At 38.7% G+C, this 26,131-nt stretch overlaps 1 protein-coding gene across 1 annotated transcript in view; it reads right to left on the reverse strand.

Moving 5' to 3' along the window:
- Window positions 1-2,508: 2,508 nt before the first annotated feature.
- The window catches only part of OXCT1 (3-oxoacid CoA-transferase 1), an 85,829-nt gene continuing 62,206 nt past the window's right edge, over window positions 2,509-26,131 (reverse strand). Inside the window, exons 14-17 of the mRNA XM_086629021.1 lie at window positions 19,094-19,183; window positions 14,041-14,121; window positions 10,791-10,892; window positions 2,509-2,741 (exon numbers count right to left, since the gene is read on the reverse strand). Of these exons, the coding sequence (XP_086485147.1) occupies window positions 2,706-2,741; window positions 10,791-10,892; window positions 14,041-14,121; window positions 19,094-19,183 (309 nt within the window). The 3' untranslated portion in view covers window positions 2,509-2,705. The remainder of the gene's footprint in view (window positions 2,742-10,790; window positions 10,893-14,040; window positions 14,122-19,093; window positions 19,184-26,131) is intronic.

Raw genomic sequence — 26,131 nt, forward strand, 5'->3', positions numbered from 1 at the left:
TGGCTGAAGCAGCATAGCCCTGATGCTGCCCTCAGACACGTCTCCTGTACTTCATATATGTCAATAGCTGTTTGCTGTAATTAACTGATCAGTCCTACAACTAATGTAGCATAGGTAATTGCAATAGATCAACACTTAATTTATAGAGTTCTTTAAGACTTCCCCAGCAATTTAAACATAGATCTTTTCTCTGAGGAAGTTAATAGTGACTCCCTTCTCCTGTATAATTGTTTTTATACCCCCATCCTAAAACCAGCATCCATTCTGGGTGCTCTCTAGAAGAGCTATGAGTGATGATGAACAAGACACCTTCAGGGATCACATCCATCTCCTCAGAGTAGCTCTTCACCCATCCTTGGCCCTGAAGGCAAACATAGGCACCTTTTGCTGTGTACTGCACCACAAGGGCCAGAACTATCACTGAAGTGTCATTATGGATTAGGGAAGAGGCCTCTATCCAAAACCAAAACTGTTTAATACTGAACTAAATCAGAGTCACCTTTTGTTACACTGAGACTTTTAATTTACAAAACCTCTGTGAGCAGAACTTCAGTCCACCTCCACTGCAACAGAAACGGCCAAATTTTAAGGAAGCAACTTGTTTAGAATGAGTTAATAACATAGGGAATATACCTAAACAGAGAAACGAGTTAAACTAAAGCTAGGTAAAAACTAACTTCTATTAATCCTGGGTTAAGATATTCCGGAGCACTCTGATCAATGTAGTTTCAAGTCTTGCATGCAAATTACCTGTCAACCAGATCACTTGTGTATGTTGAATCATGAAATCAGCACTAGTCTTTGTACAACACAGTTTCTTCCCACAGGCTTAGCATCAGGTCTTGCTTACACACTCAGGCTATACAGCAGCCTACCACCCATTGGCACACACAAGTTCAAGTCATACAATTCAGTATTACAGGAGTACTTTTGCACTGGCATAAAGGTGCTTACAAAGGCATTTCATTTATTCCTTTCTGGTTACAAGGATAATCTATTCAGGTATTGACAATATCAAAGAATTGTTTAGAGTAAGTGCAACTAAACAAAATAATCTCTCTAATCAAAACAGTTTTACTGCTATAAAACCCATGTGTGGATCAAGACAGATTTTATAACTGTCCCATGAAAGAGAAACATTTCTTACTTTAGAATGAAAAAATGCAGTACAAAGGCTAGTACACGAGCTAAATATTGCAGGATTTTCCCATCTGGTTCCCTAAAAATGTGTTAAATTCCTTCTGTAACACACACTGACTATGGCGAATACCTCATCCATCTAGTATTAGAATGCCCTTCTATACCAATAGTGCTTATCACATGTATGATGGGTATATATACATACAAATTTATTTGTGCATCCACATTTTACATTTTCAGTCACTTAATCTGCTCCAATTCTGATGCTAAACATTATTTCAGGAATTATTTTAACTGAAGTGCTTTATGTGTTCCTATTTATATGAATGACAGAAACCATTATACTTTGATAACATTGTATTTTAGTAAATGTGGATTTCCAGTCAATTCATGTTCTGTTTAATAAAGATACATGGTGCTGATTTGGGATGTGAGATCCAATGCTGTCATATTACTTACTTGCAAAAATAACAGTTATTTTGTAATTAATAACAGGGAAAGGAACATCTTTGTCAAATAGCAGAAGATGTATGAGAGAATTACTTTTCATTTTGATTGTCTCATGGCGTTCATTCTAGTTATCCTGAGTTTGGGTTCCAAACTCTTCAGTTTTTGTCGACGCACTGATCGGCAAGTGGTGCTAACTTATTGCTTTTACCCTTAACCAACTGTATTCCCTTCAGAAGAACCTTCCAAGAGTCCACAACATTCTCCTCCCCTGTTTCTCTATGTAACACTGGAAGGACAGACCTAACTCCAGAAACAATCTTCATTTATCTTTGAACAGGGGCTGGGGAGAAGGATTATATCTGGAGAGTAGGAGCTGTTCACGTGGAACAACTGTGCAGTTACCAGTTGCCTGCATGGGGATGGAGATTTTTTAATCTTCCTCCTTTATACTAGCCCCATTCTAGTTTGCATGAAGGGGTCAGAGTTGGACTCCAACAGACACACATTGTGGAAACAGCAGATACATTCAGGGCTAAGGAACCAATTGTTTCCACTGGTACAAACAGTTTTGTCACAGACTCATTAAAAGGCTCAGGAACAGGGCAGCTTGTATTCCTGATGTCTCCCTACAGCTGCATACATTTGTTATAGACCACTCCAGAAAAAAAACCCACACTTTTACAGGAGAAAGGACATGGTTAAGTGCATAGTTCCAGAGCAATGGAGTGATTTGTAAGTTTAACAACATCAGGAAAAGCAGAGGCAATCATAAGTTTTGCATGGTCATTTTGTGAATTTGTGTCAAAAATGTAGTATTTGGCAGAGAGACTACAAGGCATTTTTTTTGACAATGTTCATTAACATATTAGTATAACATTATTCAAAAGTTAGGGAATAAATTTACCCTTCCATTAAAACTGGTAATGTTATGAAAGTAAAATACAATTTAGGCTGACAGTCACAGCATGAGTTACTATCTGGAAACTACTTCAAAAGCCCTTAAAAAAAAAAGAAAAAAAGAAGTAGAATTGCAAAACAGTCATCGATTTCTCTTCACTGAGCTCCCATTTGGAAACAAGCCTTCTGGCAAGTTAAGCCCAGTCTGCATTTCACGTTTAAATCTGCCTCATTGGTATCAGTTTCGGCGAAACCTAGCAAAAAGGAAGGAAAAAACACAACAGTTAGTATCGAGATATAGCAGCACAACCCACCGTTCCCTTCCGCCTCGGTTAACTGTGTGCCACTGAAGACTAGAGACGCTGTATTAATTTAAAGTAATGTATAGAATCATAGAATCATAGAATCGTTAGGGCTGGAAGGGACCTTCAAAGGTCATCTAGTCCAACCCCCCTGCAAGGAACAGGGATATCTCCAACTAGATCAGGTTGCTCAGGGCCTCATCCAACCGGGCCTTGAACGTCTCCAGGGATGGAGCATCCACCACCTCTCTGGGCAACCTGTTCCAGTGTTCTACAACTCTCAGGGTAAAAAATTTTTTCCTAATATCCAGCCTGAATCTACCTCCCTCTATTTTAAAACCATTACCCCTTGTCCTATCACAACAGGCCCTCCTGAACAGCCTCTCCCCATCTTTCTTGTAGGCCCCCTTGAGGTACTGGAAGACCGCTATAAGGTCACCCCGGAGCCTCCTCTTCTCCAGGCTGAACAGCCCCAACTCTTTCAGCCTGTCCTCATAGGAAAGGTGCTCCAGCCCTCTTATCATCTTCGTGGCCCTCCTCTGGACCCTCTCCAACTGGTCCATGTCCTCATCCACAGTATTTCATAGAATCCCACTGTCCATATCCACAGTATTTCATAGAATCATAGAATTACTAGGTTGGAAAAGACCTTAGAGATCATCCAGTCCAACTGTCCCTAATCCCCCATTAAACCATGTCCCTAAGCAGTTCATCCACCCTTTTCTTAAACACATCCAGGGATGGGGACTCAACCTCCTCCCTGGGCAGCCTATTCCAGTTGCTGACAACCCTTTCAGAGAAGAAATACTTTCTAACATCCAACCTGAATCTGCTCTGACTAAGCTTATACCCATTTCCTCTTGTCCTATCACCCATCACTAATGTAAAGAGCCCTTCCCCCACCTCCCCACCATCCCTTCTCAAGTATTTGTAGGCTGTAATCAGGTCTCCCCTCAGCCTCCTCTTCTCCAGGCTAAACAGCCCCAACTCCCTCAGCCACTCCCCATAAGTTTTATTTTCCAGCCCCTTGACCAGTTTAGTCACACTTCTTTGGACTCACTCCAGGAGCTCAATATCTCTCTTAAAGCGAGGGGCCCAAAACTGGATTCAAAACTGGCCCAAAACTGGATTTCAGAGATAAACACTCCCACAACTAGATGTTCTGATGCAGGAACACAAGATATGTGTGGTTCTAGTATCTGGCCTCTACACTTCATTTATTTTGAGTTGGGTTATTGATTTAAGAATGCAAGCAGATTAAAGTCGGACAGCTAAACTTGTACTTGTCCCTGCTAACTGCAGGGTCTTCTCAGATGGCTCCCAATGCCAACAGAGGGGCTAGCTGAAGTCAGCTGAAGCAGCTCCTCAATTATACAGTGTACAGGATGGTGCATGAGTGTAACTCAAAAATAGGCTGTGGCTTAGTTAACACACTGGCCCATAAATGGTCATAGTTTGTGAACAGTGGGGCTGCATCTGCCATGAACCGCACAGCAGAGATAGCCGCTGGTGGCCAAGGGCTTCAGCCTTCTCATCCACTTGCGTTCACGCACCAATACTCTGAATGACACAGAGGCGACAAAACAGGTGATATTCAATGTACGACTGAGTCGCCACTGCAGCATTAAAACACCCATGCCAAGGAATCTTAAACTGATGGTTTCCCTTTTTTGTTCAATAGCCAAGTTTATTCTGCTCTTCCTCCTCATTCACCAGGAGACAGGATGCTGCCTGTCAATGTTGGGTCTGTGCAGAAGTAGTCAACTGAGTTTTGGAACATGCACATTAGCAGGGGATATACAAACAAATGTATATGTATATTATACACATACTGTACCTATAGTATACGTATGCATTTGATTTGATGATTTGTTTGATGATGATATAATTCAATACTTCTAATTTCATCTATTTTTAAAAAATCTGCCTTCTTCCATTCACATTTGATTTGTTTGATGATTATATAGTTCAATACTTCTGATTTTACCTTTTTTTAAACTTGCCTTGTTTCATGCACATTAATTTTCACGTGAGGACACACTTACATATTGTATCGTTTTAATTCCATATACTCGTAAAGATCAAACAGTAAAGATACCCAGCAGACCAAAAATAAAACACAGTAAGCCTAAACAGGAAACTAGATGAGGAGAAAAGGTGTAAACGAGAATAATACAGAGAAGACATCGAAGAGTAGCAATGGTTAATTGAACCCTGACTGCAGGTCTACACAAATACCCTGAAGAAAAGCTCTCCACAGAAGATCCAAGCCTCTTTTAAGTACATCCTGCTCCCAGCCCTATTTAAATAGGTACCCCAGGATTAAGATCAAAAATGCCCCATGTGATCTTACTTGTTCAAGGTGAAAAACGGTTCCACAGATAATCTGGCTCTTCCCAGTCGATTAATGTGTCCCACTGAAACATCACATACTGCATTCCTTTTGCCTCCTTATCCCATCTGTTTCATTTAACAGTACTGAACAAGCTAATTCATGAAGGAATGACAAATGAGGGTCTTTCCAAGCATTAAAGCCTCTTTCTTTTAGAGGTGCAAGGCTGTATTTCCTGCACCAGTTAGATTTCTACGTTATCCTTCCTCCAGTCACTATGTATCATCATTTATAACCTTACGAGAATAGCCACCAAGGAAAGCTTAGCTCATGAAGAATGTGTTTACTGTATCATAGAATCATAGAATCATAGAATGGTTAGGGTTGGAAGGGACCTCAAAGATCATCTAGTTCCAACCCCCCTGCCATAGGCAGAGAAATCCTCCACTACACCAGGTTGCCCAAAGCCTCATCCAACCTGGCCTTGAACACCTCCAGGGATAGGGCATCCACAACTTCTCTGGGCAAATGTTAACGAAATGTTTTCAGTGGATGGAAACTGTTCATTGATCTTTCAAAGTTGTGCGTGAACTAGGATAATGTATAAATGTAATAGGTGCAAGTGTAAAGGAGCTGGAGAAACTCCAAGAGTGCACCAGCATTCCTGGACTAGTCCCAGAAATGTTTCAGCATTTCTGACTCCAAGTGACGTATGTGCCTCACCTAGTTTGGGGCTACTTCTGCCTCACCCAGAGATGGTTCCACTGAAACAAAGGCAAAAACTGCAGGATGAAGACAGCACCATTAAAATCTGTATTCTGCAAATGATGACAAAGGCAATTACTGGAGGAGATTACTGTTTTTCTGCTGTCACAGATTTTGGTGCCATCAAAACCTTGAGTGTTTTACATCTGAATGAGCATATTATGTTAAATGTAATGCCTGCACATCTGATGCTAACAGCTGTCACTTGTATGTATCACTATCCCCTCAGAAAGGGTCCGATCCCCATGAGTGCTGAAGTGTCACAATGCCTGCTGAAGATAACAGAGGTTGTGAGAGCCCAGCACCGCTCAGAACTGGCCCAGAATTCAACTGTTTGCTCTAAATGAAATGTGATTAAATAAGCAGAAAAACGCTAATAGAACAAAATGGATGTTTGTGTGTGGAAAACAAGGAGTAATCAAGTGTGAAATGCAGAAAGCCCCCTGAGTCCACTGCTTCAAATCCCAGCAGAGCCAGACAATTCAGTACCACCCTGTGCTGAGAGCACAGCACTCGATAAGAGCTGAGTGTGCTTAATGAAGACTATTTCACAGCACACAGCCACGGAGTTACTACTTTCTAACAGTACCTCCTAAGCAACACATTCTTAATTATGCTTTCACTTACAGGAAGAACAGCTTATCTTGGAAGCTTCAAAATACTTGCTAACATTGAATATGTAGGTGCACTGGGAGCAGTTTGCCTGGGCAGTCCTGTATGCAGCCTCTGAACTGGCAAAAAGACACATGGCCTCAGGGACTCTCTGTAATTCAAGCCTGTTGACTCCCTCTTATTTCCAACACCAAACTACCTTTTTCAGCTACACAAACAGCCCCATCCTTATTTCATTATGTTTCTTTATAGTAAGCAGTTCTTTCAAAGCCTGGATCTGAATGGTGCTGATTCCTAACAACTTCTAATGACCTTATCAGGTGTGCAAAAGCAAGTTATTGTCCAAGAATGTAAAAATAGCCACCCAAAAAAAAAAAAAGGACAACAACCAATGTTAGCATATTTGTTAAAATAATAAAAGTTGTTTATCCCTTATTAACTGTTAATTATTTGAAACTGCAAATAAAAGCAAACCATAATTCCAACATCAGCTTTTGTACAAAAATCTGTTCCTAATGTGACTTTTGCAGTGGGGTGATCGATCAGAAAAAAACACAACATCCATTTAAAATGGACTCAATCCTGCAACAGCCTTTTTCCTCAAAGGAAAATCTACCAAAAACCCATATCCTCTATTATTCCGTACTCACTGGCTCCGATTTGGACAGTCCATTTCTTTTTAAACATACACTAGTCAATTGCTATTCAACTGCTCAATGTGTCCTTGGCAGATGCTTTTCCTAAACTCCATGTTAACTTTTAAGATCATTTTGTAAAAGTGAGCTGTCAGATTAAGAACAAAAAAAAGGGGGAGGGGGGAATTTTTACCCAGACAGACTTATCCTGATTATTTTATAATGAAATACATCTGCAAAAGTATGGTTCTCAGTCTGTTCTCTTATGGTCTCATCAACAGTGTAAGCCAGAACAAGCCCAAACAGATTACCTGCCAAGGTGATCTATACGCTAGGCAGCAGCAAATCTAATTTAAGTGTGCAAGATAAGCCAACACTTTGTCTTCACAGCACAGTCAAATTGAGGGCGAAATGTTTATTTTTTATATGATGTCGGTCTATAATGAAGATTGTTGACTCTAAATCATGTTTGCTTTGACATTTTGTTGTTGCAAATGTCCTTTAGATGTTTTTCCAAATAAGTAAGCAAACTCTGAAAATAGGATTGTATAGCCAAACGCGTCTCAAAGAAAGTCACAGAGGTTATAAAGTTCTCCTTTCCAGAAGGGAGTAGTCTGCACAGGCAGAGACAGATACACAGAGGCAGTGCCATTCCTTAAAATCTCACTTGTAAAGAACCTAGAGAGACATTTGGTTTAGTTCAGATCATTCACTGCATCCACTGAAAAAAGCTGCTAGAAAAGGGTCAACTCCTCATTTTCCACCCATAAGTTCTGTTTCAAAGTAGCAAAACATATAATCCAAAAAAACTGCTCTGACTGTAGCAATACAATATCACTAAAGTTCCTGTCACCAATATAAACAAGAACAAGATGTCTCATTCAGTGAACATAAATAATCACAAGCACAACTGTTACTCTTGCAAAGAAGCTGGAGGCAGAACCTTGAAATGTGGAAGAAGGACCAAGGATGCTGCTTTCTGAACAAATGCCTATCGCAGTGCTGAAATCTCTACTTTCTGAACTCGAAAACCAAGTGAATGAGCTGTAGGTGTTTGCTGTATAGGAAAATCAGGCCATCTGGGGTCCAATATTATGCAACAGTGACCCAGTCTTGCTGTCACAGATGTTAATAGAAGTTTTGGTAAGGATTTCAGCAAAAGGGGACTGGATCACTGTGGCCTGGAAACATTCCTTAGAGGAGGTGGGGGGAAAAGAGAGAGAGAAAGGCAGAGCTAGTATTCTTCCATGCCACAGTGATACCTGAAAAGGAAACTAATGTCAATTGTTTGCCATTTATTCTCACACTAATAAACAAATCACTGCGGCCACGCTTTCCATCTGCAGCGTTGTAGAGATTTCAGGCACTTTTGGAACTACTGATCAGTAGGTAACGCTGACCCACGTGCACACCTTGGCAGAGGTGTGTACTCTGCAAGCAAGCACTGCTTTGCAAGCGTTTACACCAGCCGCACGCTTGCAAGACAAGTATATGAAAGTGCATAAACGAAGCAGCATCTACATTTTTCACACCCACAGCTCCTTTAGTGCAGCTCATGATTTCATGCATGACCACAGCAGTCATACAAAGCAGATTGTGCTGGAGTCTGCCTTCAGGAGAACTAGGAAATGGTGCCTGTGAAGTGTCCCTTCCTGATCCTAGGGACCCAGACGGTGGGTATTGTTGCAATACCTCTGATCGATCGCTAACTTCAGGCTATCCTAAAGATTCAGAATGTATACCACTTCTTTGTAACGTTTACACGAAAACACTAAGGGACAGTGGGTGGTTCTAATCTTTTATTTGGTCCTAATCTTCTTGCTGTATCATACCCACTGTGCTGATGCGAAGCTTAATCTCATAGCCTATCAATTTAAGCGTATCACTTCTCTCTTTGAATTCTTTGGTTGCTTCTGCTTTCATTGCCTGGAGCACAGGTTGCTGGACTTTACTTTGGATAACACACACTCAAATCAATACTTATATGTTGGTCACCTGAACAAAAAAGAAACCAACTCCTTCCAAACAAGCAGGTTTGGAACAAGCAAGGACTGGCGTCTTCTGACAACAGAAGTCCTTTCCTGTAGTTTCAGTCTATTGAAATGCTTACTAAACATGGCACCTTCAAATTCATCATGAAGTTAATCCCCAAGTTAAATATGCAAGAACAAAACAAAGTGACTGACTGCAATGGATACAAACCTACAAGGTCATTTTTATGTTTTAGTTTTGATGCTAGCTGATTGACAGGCTGATCAGCCAAACAAAAAGAAGTCCTGATATTATCAAAGTTTTAAAAATTTGATCATTTTTTCCTAAATCACAGTCAGAAGCTGAATGAACAATTTATTTTGCACACAGAATTGCTGAATATGGAAGGTTTCTTCCACTGTCAATTAAAAAATAATAATGACTTCCATAAAACCTTACGTGGAAAATAAATAATGGAGCAAACTGATTTTGTAGCAGTTGCCGGCACTCTGCAGTTGCAAGTCACTTGTCTTTAACTGAACAATTTCTCAGATAAACTAATGTTTTTTTCAGAGGTGAAGAGCTCCTTATTTAAAATATTTAAAACTCCACAAAACTGCATACGTGATCATATTTAGTTATCAGAAAGGCTCTCTTACGGACACAGGAAACGAATTAATGTCAGAAGCTCACTGGTCAGAAAGTTTCCCTTACTGTCAACAGTATGCTCAAAGCCTTAATAACAAGCTCTCTCACACACTACCTGCTCTGCAATCTTTCCATTGTGTGTCCTAGCCCTGCCATGGAACTCTGCAAAGAGGAAGAGCATTACACATCATTACCAAATATTCCTCAACTATTTTTACGGCACAATTTGTACATTGCCATACTTGCTGTCCTCGCCAAAGGAGGGCTGACCAGCCCCAAAAGACTTCACAACACACAAGAAAAAATTTCGTATTATGCATGTAGGAGAAGGCCATGAAGAACCTATACGTTATCAACCACACATCTGCAATCAGTTACAATCTAGTGCGCTACAGCTTTCCATTAATAAGCCAGTTTTGTGTTTGTATTAAATTAATAAGCCAACTTTGTGTTTGCACTGAGACCTAAGAATGAATGTGAAGGTTAAAGGTAGTGGCCCTAACTGGATTAACACAGAGCCTAAGTTTCATTCATACAAGGCAATGGGAGAGGAAAAAGCAAAAGATATAAACAGTAGAACATTTAATTGATTTACACTAGAACACAGAGTGGACATGTGTAGTCACCTGCGTTGAGAAGGCTCAAAATCCCACCTAAAGATAGCATGAAAACTTAGCAACAGAAAGTTAGGTAAACTAACTTAAACAATGGAAAAATACATACTCATCCACCTCTCAGTTATGAACCAGCTTCCCTCTTCAAAGCATCATAAAAGTTCCCTTTCTACATTGACCCTTCACTCTTAGTCATTTCTCCATCTCTTCTGTTTTTCCTAGCTTCTAATGCTTCCAATACAATGATACTAGATTAGCCCTAAATTATCTTCTTATTTTCAATGTAAATCCCACAGGTAGTCTACCCAGCCCTCGTCTATAAGGAGGAAATTTACTGCGTCTACGAGTCTTCATGTGATGAGTATTTGTGCACAATATTTGTTCTGACATTAGACTAACTATATTTGTTTGTAAAATTACTTACTGTGAAGTCACAGCCAGTGCTTTTCTTGATATCATCCACTGTCAGTCCTTCCCAGATTTCCACAAGAGTCAACCCCTTCTTCTTGTCCACATCAAACACAGCCTGTCAGGTTCAAATAGCACACAATTCATTTTTTATTATCAAAGCAGAAAATGAGAATGTAAGTAGGAATATTGTACAAAATGGTGTGCTGAAGGAGGTAGCGTTCCCTCCGTAAAAAAAAGATGCCACTACCAATTGGTTTCACTTTTCACTTTTCTGACTGACCAATAAAGATTTCTGCTACATTTATTTCTACCTGAAAGAATCTAAAATACGAGATGTGTTAGTTTTGTGGGAACATGCAACTATTCTTCATTGCATGAAATGAAGATCATGCCTTCTGCTCCAACCTGGTGAAAACAAGGAGGTCCAAAGGAAAGTGCTGAGAAGTTCTTTGCTGCAAGACAATGCTCACCAAGAGATTATGAAAAAAACAGGAAAAGATAACATCTCCCTTATTCTTCTATTTCTAGGCCAGCAGAGAGGTACGGATTGGTTGACCACCTTCATCAGATTACAAGCTTCTCTAACAGCTATTGTACAGTCAGTGCAAATTTTAGTATTTTCAGAAGCTAGCAATGAAAGACAAGATTTCTTGTTGTATTTTTAGTAGAAAGCCTGGGAAGAAGTGACTGAAGGAGCAAAGGCTGCTCTTTCTGATATCTTCATAAGATATGATTTCCATTTTCAAGCTCAGAAGCACATCAAATAAAACCAGCTGTAAAACGATGTGCACTTTAATGGTGCCTAACAGAGGGAGATACACAGGTTGCAAGCTAGTTGCCAGGGTAACCATAAAGTCTATAACCATTTTGCTGAAAAAAAAAAAAAAGTCAGTACCAAAAGACCAGTGAAGATTGAACTTGCAATGAAAGTGAACTCTTCAGCTCATCAGAAAAGTGCAGTAAAGTTCAGCTGTCCTCTGGGCACATGAGACTGATTTATGGAACTGAAACACAATACCTTCTCTAAGCCCTAAAAGAGAAGCTGAGCATACGGAACATACACACTAGGAAGCTAGAGTGGAAACTGAATTTGCAATGCTATCCAAGTACTGTTGTACATTTGTGCCATCTCCTAATAGAGCAACCAGGCCTGACAAGTGGTGACTTGTCTCTTGACGGAGAAACTTCTGCTTCTTTATTTTCTAACAGTCCTTGTTCAGTCTCATTTTTTCATACCTTACCTTTGTATGTGGCCAGTTTGTAAGGGACTGCAAAAACTTCCACATTTTCATTTATTTTCCCTTACTTTGTGGAGAAAAAACCCTTTAAATTACGGTAGCAATAGACCAGCAGGAGAAAGCAACTTCTACATCAGCACCTTTGATGCATTCTACTTAGCATGATAGATAGCTCACAGAGGGACTACTCTAAGCTCTTAAAAATGTAAACACTGATAACAAAAGGAGTATGATTACAGCAAAAACCTTAAGTCACTTATCCTTTGCTGAAAAGATCCACTAATGTACTTCGAGCAGCAGCAATATCAGACGCTTGCATGTACTTGCACTGCAGAGTAAACTGCTTCACAAATGGAATCAAGTAAGGACAAAATAATTAATACCCTGCTACAGCTACAGGTTGTGTTTCTCTGGATGAGACTGTAAAATGCACCAAGGAAGATGCCAGTTGTCTGATATATTCGTGCTACATAGTTGTTCCTTTGCTGGAAAAAGAAAAGCTGTGATTGCAGATGTATTTGAGGATTTGCATCTCACACGGCAAATTTTAAGGAATGCTCTGGGAAAAATAAGGAGATATACACTTTTTGTACTTCTAATGCATGGCATCTTTGTTCTGAAGATGTTTAAGAGTACAGTTCAGTGTGCTAGGTGAAAATGGTGAAAGCTTTAAAAGGAAAAATGGCACATGGTAAAAAAGGAGGTGATTGGTGGCAGCCAAAATGGTTTCACTAAGGGCAAATCCTGCCTGACAAATTTGGTGGCCTTCTATGATGGGGTTACAGCATTGGCGAATAAGGAAAGAGCAACTGACATCATCTATCTGGACTTGTCCAAGGCATCTGACACTGAACCACACATCCCTGTCTCTAAATTGGAGAGATATGGATTTGACTGATGGACCACTCAGTGGATAAGGAATAGGCTAGATGGTTGCACTGAGATAGTTGCAGTTCAATGGCTTGATGTCCAAGTGGAGACTAGTGACGAGTGGTGTTCCTCGGGGTCAGTGCTGTTCAACGTCTTTGTCAGCGATATGGACAGAGGGATCGAGTGCACCCTCAGCAAGTTTGCAGATGACACCAAGTTGTGTGGTGTTGTGGACACGCTGGAGGGAAGGGATGCCACCCAGAGGAACCTGGACAGGCTGCAGAGGTGGGCCTGTGAGAACCTCATGAAGTTCAATAAGGTCAAGTACAAGGTCCTGCACGTGGGTCGGGGCAATCCCACGCACAAGTACAGGCTGGGCAGAGAATGGATTGAGAGCAGCCCTGAGGAAAAGGACTTGGGAGTGCTGGTGGATGAGAAGCTCAACATGAGCCGGCAATGTGCGCTGGCAGCCCAGAAAGCCAACCGTATCCTGGGCTGTATCAAAAGAAGCGTGGCCAGCAGGTCGAGGGAGGTGATTCTGCCCCTCTACTCTGCTCTCGTGAGACCCCACCTGGAATACTGTGTTCAGCTCTGGAGTTCCCAACAGAAGGAGGACATGGAGCTTTTGGAGCAGGTCCAGAGGAGGGCCACGAAAATGATCTGAGGGATGGAGTACCTCTCCTATGCAGACAAGCTGAGAGAGTTGGGGTTGTTTAGCCTGCAGAAGAGAAGTCTCTGGGGTCACCTTCTAGCTGTCTTCCAGTACCTAAAGGAGGCCTACAAGAAAGCTGCAGAAGCCATGTAGTGACAGGACACGGGGCAACAACTTTTCACTGAAAGAGGGCAGATTTTGATTAGATATAAGGAAGAAATTTTTTACAACAAGGGTGGTGAAACACTTGACCAGGTTGCCCAGAGAAGTTGTCGATGCCCCATCCCTGGAAGTGTTCAAGGCCAGGTTGGATGAGGCTTTGAGCAATGTGATCTAGTGGAAGGTGTCCCTGCCCATGGCAGGGGGGTTGGAATGAGATGATTTTTAAGGTTCCTTCCAACCCAAACCATTCTATGATTCTATGATTTACTACTTTTACTGAGTGTCCCTTTTTAGAGATAGAGGAGGAAAGTATTGACAAGGATTCAAGAAAAGTACTTTACCTTCTCCGTAATGATGCGGTTTACACATTGTTTCCCAGTAAGTGGTAAATTGCACTTCTCCAAGATTTTATGGACATTGCCCTGTGTTTAAAGACATACAGACAAATACTAATTCTCAAAACAACAGAAATTACTCAGAATTCAAATACGTAGACAAAAAAGGAAAGTAGCCATTTAGTGTTATTTAAACATTCACTGTACTCAGAACATTTTGAATTCACTTCTATGGCAGACTAAATCTCTGGCAATTTGGGACAGTTGTTACTGAAATCCCACATGTAGGGAGATGACTAATAAGAATCACTCACTGTACCACTGAGTGGGCTCCTGAGTTTAGAAGTTCTGCACACTTCTGCTTAATAATTTGTCTTTCCTGCTGCAATATGCGGATAAGAGACACATGGGACCTCACCAATGACACAAAAAGGACAAAAATCAGGGAAAGACATTGTGGGCATGACATTTCTCTGTCTTTTACTTTATTACAAACAGTATATGCAGGATCAGCCATACACATAAGCATTTCGAATCCCCAGGGCTCAAATGCATAGTCATCCTCTGAAAATAGTAAATCCAGTTTCTTTACCCACACTGAATTCCCATTCCCTCCATCTCTGCAGAAAAGCCCAAAAGCAGACTAAGAGATGAGTGCAATACACTCGTCTTCGAGTGCTACACCGAAGTTACATTATCTCTGTTTTCAACAGAACAAATTAGCACGCAAATGTAGTAGAAGAGAATCTATATATAGAAAATAAGATTTACTTTAAGGCACTTCCTCTTCTGCGGCCTGAAATGTCAGCTACTCTAAATCCTGCTAAAAGTATTATCTAATGAGAAGACATAGCTCCTGACATGAAGCTGGGCAGATATGGTTTGTATGGTGAGGTTTTTGGGTTTTTCCTTTCTCTTTTTTTTTTTTCCTTCTTTTTTTTTCCTTTCTTTTTTTTTCCTTTCTTTTTTTTTCTTCATTTTTTTTTAATAGAAATTCCCGAATGGCTTTAGATCCTGCTAAATGCATGTAGGCTGCAAGAGCTCTGAACGGCTTTAGATCCTGCTAAATGCATGTAGGCTGCAAGAGCTCTGAATGGATACAGAAGAGATGGATCACTACATTTTTAGTCAGTATTTGTAGGCGTTTTACAAAGGTAGCATTAAGTGCACATTTCTCTTATTATCACATGCTTTTATTTTTTCACTAATTATCAATTTTCGTTATGTATTTCAAAACTCTCAGAGTAACACATCTCATTTAACAGCCTGAATGCAATACCTTTTAAATTTACAATCATCAGTTTGCCTTAAGGTTTACTTAACTCAGGAACCATCCCTCAGCCATTTTGACTCCTAAGCGGTAACAAAATGAGCAATCCATGTGCTTTTGAATTTATCTTTTTCTGCGAAGAACTATTTCTTCATTCTAATTCTAATTATACTGGCAAGATCCGCATTTGGTATCAAGGCAACTACTAGATGATCTTTAAGGTCCTTTCCAACCCTAACCATTCTACTCTGATGAAACTCAGTCACTCGTAATGAAAAAAATTACTTGAGACAGCGCTACTTGCAACTGATCCACCTTATTCATCTCGAGGACCTTCCTGTGCACTCTGCCTAAGAGCCAAGATTAATCTGTGCTATACGTAATATTTTCAGTAAGATATCAGGTATACTTCTCAGACATATGAAATGAAGTATCTCTTCTTGGTACCCAATTGAGATTGAAATGCATGGACTTGCAGAGATGACAGCTTGAATGGCTCCTGTGACCCCGAGAACTGATACATTCCAGCTTCTCAAGACTTACGCTGAAGATTATCGTAGCATAAAAGGTGACCTTTGAAAGACAGCCATCAGGGCACTATCAGAATAGGAATCCAAACAGAACTGCATAAATTTTTACCATCTGAGTTTATATGGGATTTGTTCAGAAAAAGGAAAAGACTGTTGTGTAGATACAGAAAACCTTAAGGTGTTTCAGCCTGCTTTAAGTTAAAAAATCTGTTGATGATGAACAAAAATGTCTTTAATCTTTCACAACACATCAAAATCAAAACTATTCTCAATGATAGAAAGGAGTTTTCAATTCAGTGCTCCATGTTTCAGTGACATCCAAATCAAGGTCTTAAAAGTAGCTTCCATTCTGTTTTTCTGAATGGCATAGACAACTCATTTCACAACATGGAACAATTACCAGTCATTACTTTACTATGTTTTGCAAAGCATGTCAGTGATGGTATGGGGGTAAGAACTTGACTTTTATTTCTCTTTGGCAATGTTTAGCAGATTAGGCACAGATGCACACTGATTGTTTAGAGATTAAATAATGACCTTTCGCTCTATTATTTTTCTACATGGTTATAAACAAAAAAGTAATTTAGCAAAAAATACATTAAGAAACACCATGATGAATTAGACGTAAGGTCAATTTGCCAAGTGTCTCACACTGGCGTAAGCATATGGAGCAAAAATTGAGCCACACTTCCACAGATATGCTCTCCTGGTTCTCCACATGTTGTGAGGTACAGATTTCCAGAGCTAGAGACTGCTTCTGGGCAATGCTATGTACTTGTCACTGATGAACTCAACCTCATGAAATGGTTTAGTTCCTTTCATATAGACTTAACTCTCTGAGCTCCTGTATCATCCTGCTGATCATCCACAACTACATTAGCTGGCTGTGGAAAATGTTTCTTGTTGTTTTAAACATGCTGGTTGCTAATTTCAATTCATTATCCCTGCTTCTTTTATAAGGCAGTGACTAGCCATTCTGCATCCATCTTCTCCAAGCCTTATTATTTTACGTATTTCTATGTTATCCTTCCTTAACAGTGCTTTTTAAGCTGAAGAGTGTTCTACAAGATTCATTTCATGTTCTGTCATCTTCCTTCTATACATTTTGGTTTTCATTACATGTAAAAATTTTAATAATTTAAAAATGTAAATAATTTGGGACAGAAGGTATTTAGTTTTAATTGTAATATACTGCATATCAGAGTTTAAAAAGAGGAAAATTCTTTTAGTATTTATTTGAGTACTGAAGGTACTCTGTATATCCCATACCTTCCACTGTATTTCCATTCATCAAATCTTGACTGCTGTTGATTTACAGGAGACCTAATAATAGATGTCTTATTATTTACTTGGAGAATCAGATGACAAAAATGTTTACATACTAAAAAGTCAGCAGACACAGCAGCTTGCCACCGTACATGTAGACACTTCTTTCACTCAGTAACACACTGAGCTCTGAGCAGGGTCGACGACTGCTCTTCTGATGCACAGATATAGATGAAATGTGTGGTTTTTTGTTTTTGTTTTTGTTTTTGTTTTTAAAAAAAAAAGGAAAGAAGAAAAGAAAAAGAGGGGCACCTGAAAACTGTTACAGAAATTTTTGACTTCTGAACATTAGATTTCCATATTTCATCATCTTCACTTTTAAACAAACAGGAAGCAGCAGTATGAAGATCCCAAAAAGAGGCCAGGTAAGAGGAAAGAGCACCAAGAACACCTTCCATTTTAAAACAAGAATAAAATGAAAAATCATGCACATAGTTGATTTTTGCAGTACCTTCTTGCAAAAGCAGAAGAAATAATTTATGAAAGCCTATAATTTGCTCTCTATAAGTGCATACTAGGCATCCCATGTACATAAGAGCCTAAGCTATGTATTCATACACCAAAATAAATGTCTATGCCTGGACTGTTTGTAACAGTGAACCTATCTGTGTTTCCATCTCTTTCAGGTTTCAGTACTCCTACGGACAAAAACACAACATGCAAACAACTTCCAAACACTCTACTGAAAACAGATTTTGGTAACAGTACTTTTAAGAGAAAAACTGGCATGAGTAATTACACTGTGTGTGGACTCTGAGCCTTAACCAAATTCCACAGTAACTAGAAATACAGCATAAATATTTATTCTGATCACATTAATAACTGAAGTATGTGTCTGAGTGAATGCATAATAACATATCCAGTTTTTGTGAGGCTGTGAAAGGGATGTGAGTCATAAAGATGAATTTACTTTGTACTTGTGTTTACTTATTTACACATATGCATGTGAAAAGTATTGGGTCAGACTCAGCCTTGTTACTGAAAATGTGCCCTTTGAGATCACAGTTTAGTATAAATTGTGAAACTTCTATATTTTTCAACTTTTTTTTTTAAAGTGAAAATTCATTTTTCAAATCACATTTAAAAACCACAAAACTGTCAATATATTTAGCTTTCATATTTACATATTTACTATAGTTTACCATGCAAATTCCATGCTTGCTCTTATGCATTCTGACAGGGATATTATCTTGAACAATGTACAACTAATTTTTATTCCAGACATAAAACAAATTTGGAATAACAGAAACACAGAAATTAAACAAAAAGTTCATTTTTAAACACTCGCTTTAGTTCCTTGAAAACAGAGATTTTTGTCCTTCAGTACATTTTTCTCATAGTTTTGACAGTCCCATTTCAGAAGCTACAAATGACAAGTTTCCTACAACCTTCTGTGCGAGACTGTTTGTCGTAGTTTTATCTATAAAACTCCCCTCAACAAAGAAGTCTCTAGATTAACCTCTGTCACATAATGATGTAAAGCAGCCTGCATCTCATCATGCCAAAAAGATCTATTCTATTAAGCTGTCAGTACCAATTTGACTGGCAACTTCAAAGGTAAATATCTTTCCATCATAACAAGTATTTAACCATGGGGAACGTCATGTTTCAAATTATTCTGAGGTGAAGAGTAAAACCTCCGCGGTACCATCCACTGTAGCTCTGGCAATTGCCGCTCTCATTAAATTTGCATGAAGAAACTAAAAAATGTGTGCGGCTTTTAAACATCAAGTTAATATTTCATTTTTTTCCATGGTGAATGACTCACTTACAAGAGGAAAGGAACCATACTAACCCAGTCCCCTGTTGCACCTCCGTAATAACTCACAGCAAAACTGTCAAATCCTCACAAAGCAGCAGAACGAATGTAAGATGTCTTCTTTTTTTGGTACAACACAAAACACTTATTTAGAAAGCAGTGGTAGAGCCTTACCTTGGCTGAGTGCTCCATGGTGACAACCACTTTGGTCTGCGCACTGGATACCAGGTCCATGGCACCCCCCATTCCTTTCACCATCTTACCCTAAAATCAAATTTTTTAATGGAAATGTAATATTTTTTCACTTAAAAAAAAATAAAAGAACATATTAGCTGCAGTGACAGCACGAGATATTCACATCTTTCTGCACAGAAAGTCCACCTACTTCATCACCACTGTTTTCAAACACATAGAGCCTCACCAGAGCAGAATCAGCTGTCTCATTCTAGGTGCTATATGACGCAAATAGGAGAGGACTGAAGAGTGAAATAAGGATCCACTGCCATGGCTGGTGCCCTGGGATGTAACTTAAATCTGAGTAGTACCATTGGCTTAATGGAAGTCCTGACACTGAGGAGCAATGAATTTAGTTCCAGTGGTTCTGACATTAGAAAAGTAAAGTGTTCATTCTCCTGTTGATAAAAATATCATTACTTCCTCAAAAGAAATGTTTCTTTGCTTATGAAATGTAGCAACAAGAACACATTAGCACTCCCCACCTGCCGTGGCTTGTATCCCTGTATCAGCACAAACATCTTTTTGTTGTATTGCAGGTGTTTGATGCTTTCATTTCAGAACACGGGCAAGTAAACAAATGTTGATCAGTATTCACTTCTGTTTGTCCCTCAAACCCAGCAATCCTTTCTGCCTCTGTGACTCATTCTTCTCTCAAAGAGAGTTAGAATTGCACCTGTTATCACAGCAGCTGTATTACAGCTTGGTGTTCAGCTATCTCTATTTTTACTTTCCTTAATGCTACAGCATTCAACCCCTGCCTGCTTCCACCACCTTAAACTGAAAGCATCTGATCTTGGAAGGTAAGAGGACCAGACTTGGCACACTCCTGATGGGAAACGACTGCAAGTACAAAGTTCTATCAATATGAGCAGAGCAGTCATTTTTGGACAACAAGGACTAGACTTCAAAAACCAAAGAAGGCAACAACCTTGTATGCCACTCCAGACTTGCTGAGGAGGGCAGAAAGCAGCATGGAACATGAAAGCATCTGCATGATACGGGAGGTTAGTAGGAAATACGAGGTGAGGAATTTTACAGATTAAAATTAATTAATTTCTGTCTCAATTGTTTTGTATTTGCCCTCTTTTGACTGGTTATTATCTACAATTGAAATAAATTATGGACAGTAATACAATGTACACTGTTTTACATATAAAACCTAAAAGAACACGGTTAAATGACTGGAAAACTTCCTAGTATAAAGCTTTTCTCTTATGCTTCCTTTTGTTAGCTATGTGATTCAGTACCTTACTAGTATCAGTAACTATGGTCCATGATATAAAACATACAGAAGAGACTTGTCTCATTAAGCTGCCACGCCAGCAACTTACTGGTCTCTCGATCATTATGGTCTCTTCATCATAATGAATGGAATATACACCTCTCTCCCTCCTCCCCAAAATCATATTTTATTACTGTTTGCATGGTGATGAATAAATCACATCTTCCTGTATCTAGAAACAACCCCTTTGGAATTTCTCAGGTCAGATCAGTATTTAATATTAATCACATTAATTAACATTACTACTAAATAATTCTTTGCAAATACAAACCTCAAAAGGATAAGAGTATTTATCTCTGTCCTTAAATTCCTGGCACTGCTTGGATCATTCTCCACCCTACCTGGAAATGCAGGGCTCTTACAGAGACTGCAGTGACCTCCCACCTGCCTGCCAGAGGCTCTCTGTGACGATAATGCAGAGTATCCGAACACTAAGGATTATCTCTCCAGTAACTCAGAATATTGAGGATTATGCTATCAATACACCTGTCCTGACCATGCCATTGGTTCATTTTCCAGGTCTTTTAGTTCTATTAACTGGTAAAGGCCTACAGCAACAAGAAAAAAATCTGAAGAAGTGCGTGCCGATGAAGGACAATGACAAATCTGTGGAGAAGCTGTAGAAGCTACATGACTGAGAGAAGAGACTACATCCCTTTGTGTACGCAGAAGCAGGAAAATGTTGAGGAGAAGGACTTGGGGACCTTTAAATTGCTACATCTGCTCCTCCTCTTGAGGCAAACATACTCATCACTGTAGGGTGCCTAGTAAAACAAATCAATTAACAATTAACTTCAACTAGCCAAGTAATTACACGCTTTTATTTTGAGGAATATCCAAACATAAGAGCCTCACATTGCTCTCAGTGCACCTACCAAACTCTCACAACTTGCGCTTACCCCCACACCATAATAGCACAGGGAACAGCTGCATCCTAAATTTGAATTAAAACGCTTGAGACTAAAAGGTGATTCCCAAAAGACATTTTGTTCCTTTTTGCCTAGGATAAGCATGCAGACCAAAACAGTTCTGAAATTTGTAAACACTGCACATTTACAAACAACAAGCAATTCCTGTTTCTTTTAAATTTTAATAGCATACTTAATTGCATCTGACATAAGTCAGACTTTTTTATTTGAATTCTTTGCATGTAATATGCAGTCTGTCATAAAAATAAACATTTTTTCCTCCTGAAGACCGCTTGCAACAGCCACCTCTGCTGTGAAATCTCTGAAAAAAACTGAATAGGATTTGTAGTGCTGCATTCCAGCTGAAGTGGGATTTCCACATTTCACTTCAACAAAATGTTGATTTTTATTTATTTTTGATTGAACAGGCCAACTGCAGACAGTAAAACTGTTCACTCTTTGTTACTTGATAAAGCATTTAAGTGTAATGTAATAAACTGTAAAAAGCTAAATTGTTTTAAACAATTCACTAAAAAAAAAAAAAAGTATTTCAAATAACTGTTGAAGTACATTTGCAGGTTTCCTGACCCTTCTTACCATACTGGTAAGGTCCAGGGTTCGTATGCTCCCCACCACATTTATTTATTTAAGATTATTTTTTTTAGTTCCCAATTACCTTGGTGCCGCTAGATCAAGAAACCACAAGGAAAGACTTAATTTCAGTAGTAGAGCACCAGTAATTTGAAGCAGTATTATAAAGCCCATTTCATCAGCAAGGGCTTGAAGTCAGAAGGTTTTTGAATTAGCCATGCACTTCCTGGGAGGTCCAATGCTGGTAATATTTATACAGATGGTTAGGTAGAAAACAGAAACAAGCTGACAGTTTCCTTGTATCTTCTCATCTACCATGAAAATTCCATATGCAGGGAGGAATTCTGCTTTGCTCATTATGCTTCATCAGCAGTTCTTGCTAAGTCTCAGTCCAAATAATCTTGGGTGAAAATTCACGGACCTGATGGATTTTTATTTTTGTTTCAATTACAATACTCAGCTCCTCTGCTTCTTCACAGCCATAAAACCACTCAAAAATAGCTGAATTTCTTATAATGCCTACTTATTGCAAAATAAATTATTTTGTTACTGTGGTGATGTAGCATCTTTAAGAAAATGTTAGAGAAGGGTATATATTTTCTCACCTGATGTCTTCATATCTGAATTGTCATTCGAGTGGTCAAAATACAACATTAAAGAGCCTGAGAAAGTTATTTAGCCTAATAGGAATTCCTAACTGAAACCTTCCTGTTGGTTTGATCACTTGTGGCATCCAAGATGATCTCTGGTGTTCCAGCAGAAGCTTGTGAGTACTCAAAAGTCGGTGAAAAAGTCAAAATATTTTTCAAAGTGAAATTGAATGTGAAGTTTTTTCCACAATGGTATTGCAAGCTAGAAAGATGCTACAGCAAGAAGGAAACAATTTATAAGAAAATTCAAACATACTAGAAAGAGGTGGCTGAGAGAAAAGAGGAAAACTCAGGAGCCTTCAAACACTATTAAGGTCTTAAATCCGTGCTGGTGTCTTACATTTTTCCTCTATATTCCCAGGGGGAAGGACTTTTGTTCCGTAACTGAATTTTATAGCTACTCCCAACATGCATCTGAACTGATCTGGTTATGTTAAAAGAACATAATCTTTTGAGACAAACACACATCAACAGTACAGCAAAGCAGATGCTAATGATGTGTTTAAGAAATAGCGAAAACTTATCAGTGGTAAGTAAAGGCAGAGTTTGAAGGATTAGAATGCAGATGGAAAGAAAAGCTTGAATAATTTCATTCAAAACTGAGTATCAAAGGACAGACATGGTGCAAATGTATACTGGTTTGAAAAGGAACTGAGCTATTTCTCTGTTCCCTCTCACGTTGCCACCTCCTCTAATATTGTATTAAATAAACAGCTTTTGGTTGAATGTCTTTCCTTCCATTAAATAAAAGAAAGAATACATATGCCTCACACTATGCTCAAAGTTAGTAAAACTATTCTTTCAAAAACTCTTAGAAGATAACGAATGCTTCTAGTTTAAACTACACTCCTCATGCAAGCTTCCTATTCAACTTGAATTTTTGGGCATCCCCCTGGAAGATCTTGAAAAAGCTACCTATGATAGAGAGTAAAAATTATAAGAATGTCAGTGGCATACTGGATAAATCTGAAGATTAAGTGTTCTGAAATATAATTTCTTGTCCTATTTTCCACCGATTTTTTGTCCTTATATGGCACAATTACAGAATTATTGTAATTATACTGTCAATCACAACAGCTAGAAAAGATTTTACTCTGAGAGTACAACTGAATAAACATTACCAAGAAGCACTGGGAAATCATTAACAGGATTTTTGAATTAGTAGTTGATAATGCAACAACACAACAAAGAGTTAATATTGACTGAATGCCACAAAGCTGAGCACACTCTACATGCACAACAGGTTGAAGTTATTTTTTAAAGGATGTCCAAAATAAAGATTTAGATGTATGGTTTAGCCATACAGAAAATGCCCTGATTTTCAAGAATGCTAGCCAGGTATCTCCTCACACACACACATAATGAAAAGCAAAATTTAAAAGTAAGTCTAATCCTTGAAAGACTGGAACATAAGCTCCTAAGTGACTGATATTTCTTGGAAAAATATATTAATAACTATTCCCTAAAATGTAGCTTACACAAATATGTGCACTAACTATATTTATATTTTTACTTTCCATCACCAGAAAATTAAGGCAGCATAAAACACGTGCAAAGAAAGTCGGTCAAATTTTATTCCTCTATTCTCCCATAAAACTAATTTGAAATAACCATTGGCAACAGATTCAAATGACTGAGTGAAATTCAAATGAATACGCTGAGAAACTGCATCTCAGAAGCAACTCAAAAAAGTCTGTGACATGCTTCCTTAAAATAGATTTGCTTTACAATGATGAATGTTATTTCAGTACAACGGGACAGTTGCATACCTGTTCCACAACACACAGCCTAGCATGTAATAATTAAATATTACTGCCAACATAATACTAATCTCATTTGAAAGTGATGGTTCCATATTACAGTCACAATTGTTATCACTAACCCACTGATCAGGAGTCTTTTGACATATGCCTGTATTTTTGAGACAGGCAGAATTTTTCAGCTGCTCTCACTATACAGATGCCTCATGCATAGCAGCCACTTCCCACATTGAAAATTTAAGACAGTATGAATAAAATACCAACAGTGAGCTGCTACATGCCTTCCATGCAGTCTGAAAAGAAACAAACACAAACAAAATTTACAGAAAAAGCCCTCAAAAAGGTGGAAAAAGTAGAGCTAACACAATGCGTTCCCTTTCCCCTTTGAGGGTCCAGGACTCTTCCAATGGTGGTAATTATGTGCTGCAAGGGCTCTGCAGGGCTTCCAGCACGGTTTGCTGGGAGAGAAGCAGTAAGCTGCTATACTACTGTAGGCTTCATTCCAAGACATATGTCCACAAAAACCCAACATCTCTTCATATTAAAATAATATCCCATTGAAATTTTCATTTCCAAGGAGGCTCTAGCTAACTGGAGGTCTTGCCTTTCTCCTTAGTTCATATATCATTGTAAAAGCCATACTCAATTGTGTCCTAGATATCAGACAACTTCACATTACCAGTAAGAGAAACCCAGTCATTGAACATAATAAACCTGCATATTTTTTATTCATACAGAATTTAGCTAATATGTAGTGCTTAATTAATTTTACGGTTAATAGTTAAAATCTATTTCTCAAAATCTCTTGCAATTCTGCACAACTTGAAACAAAACACTGATAGTTAGATGCACTCAGTGCAACAGAAATATTAGAAGAGAGTTACGAAAATAAGCCTTGTGCAAAGACACTCCTATTGAAGCAGTGGCAAATAGTGGCAAATAGCCTACAACAGGGCTCTTGGAGATGACCTACAGCGGTCTCAGACATTCAGGGATACATGTCCTTTCTCTCATCATTAAAAATTATAATTTCAAGTCAGAAAAGCTCTTTCTATGGAGCCCTCTGCTCTCGGGTTTGGCACTACAAATAATAATTAAAACCAAAACCAAAAAATCCTCCCACAGTCACATACTCAGCTGGCTGCTGACAGTTTATTTTCATTTAAAAAATGTCTCTACCAATGAACATGCAGTTTACCTCACTGTCAAAGTGTCCAAAACTGTGCAAAAGATGTACTTTGAAGCTCTGTATAAAAACTACCAATAATGTAGAAAATTATACTCCTAACACCTTAGGCTATACTGACCTCTACAGATGGTAAATTAAAAGATTTATTACTAAATTTGAACTGGGTATCCTAATGTCTTCTTTTCAGAAAAATTTATTTGATAAAGCTTACAATACCTATATCATTTTCTTTCAATTTATGTCATTATTAATGCTTCAGTCCTTCAGGTTTGGCTGCCCTAAGTCAGAGTATTAAAAATTAAGTCTCGCTTCTAAAACTCAAGGATTATTTATTTAATTTTGCCCAAGAACGATCCAGATCTATGTATTCAAACTGCATCACTTGGCATAAACTACATCACCCTCTTCCTCAGCTCCCTAACTGCATTGCCTTAGCTATCATAACATGAATTTTATACTCCAGCAGAAGAATATACAAAGCTAGAGTTAATTGCCTTGCTCAAAATTGTATTTAGTTTATATTGTTTGTAGAGAACAGAGCTATTAAATAGTACCAGCCCCAGTATCATCTCTTGTTAACTGAACTGCTGGCCAC

Source organism: Tauraco erythrolophus, chromosome Z (assembly GCF_009769465.1).
Source record: "Tauraco erythrolophus isolate bTauEry1 chromosome Z, bTauEry1.pri, whole genome shotgun sequence".
NCBI classification, from domain to species: domain Eukaryota; kingdom Metazoa; phylum Chordata; class Aves; order Musophagiformes; family Musophagidae; genus Tauraco; species Tauraco erythrolophus.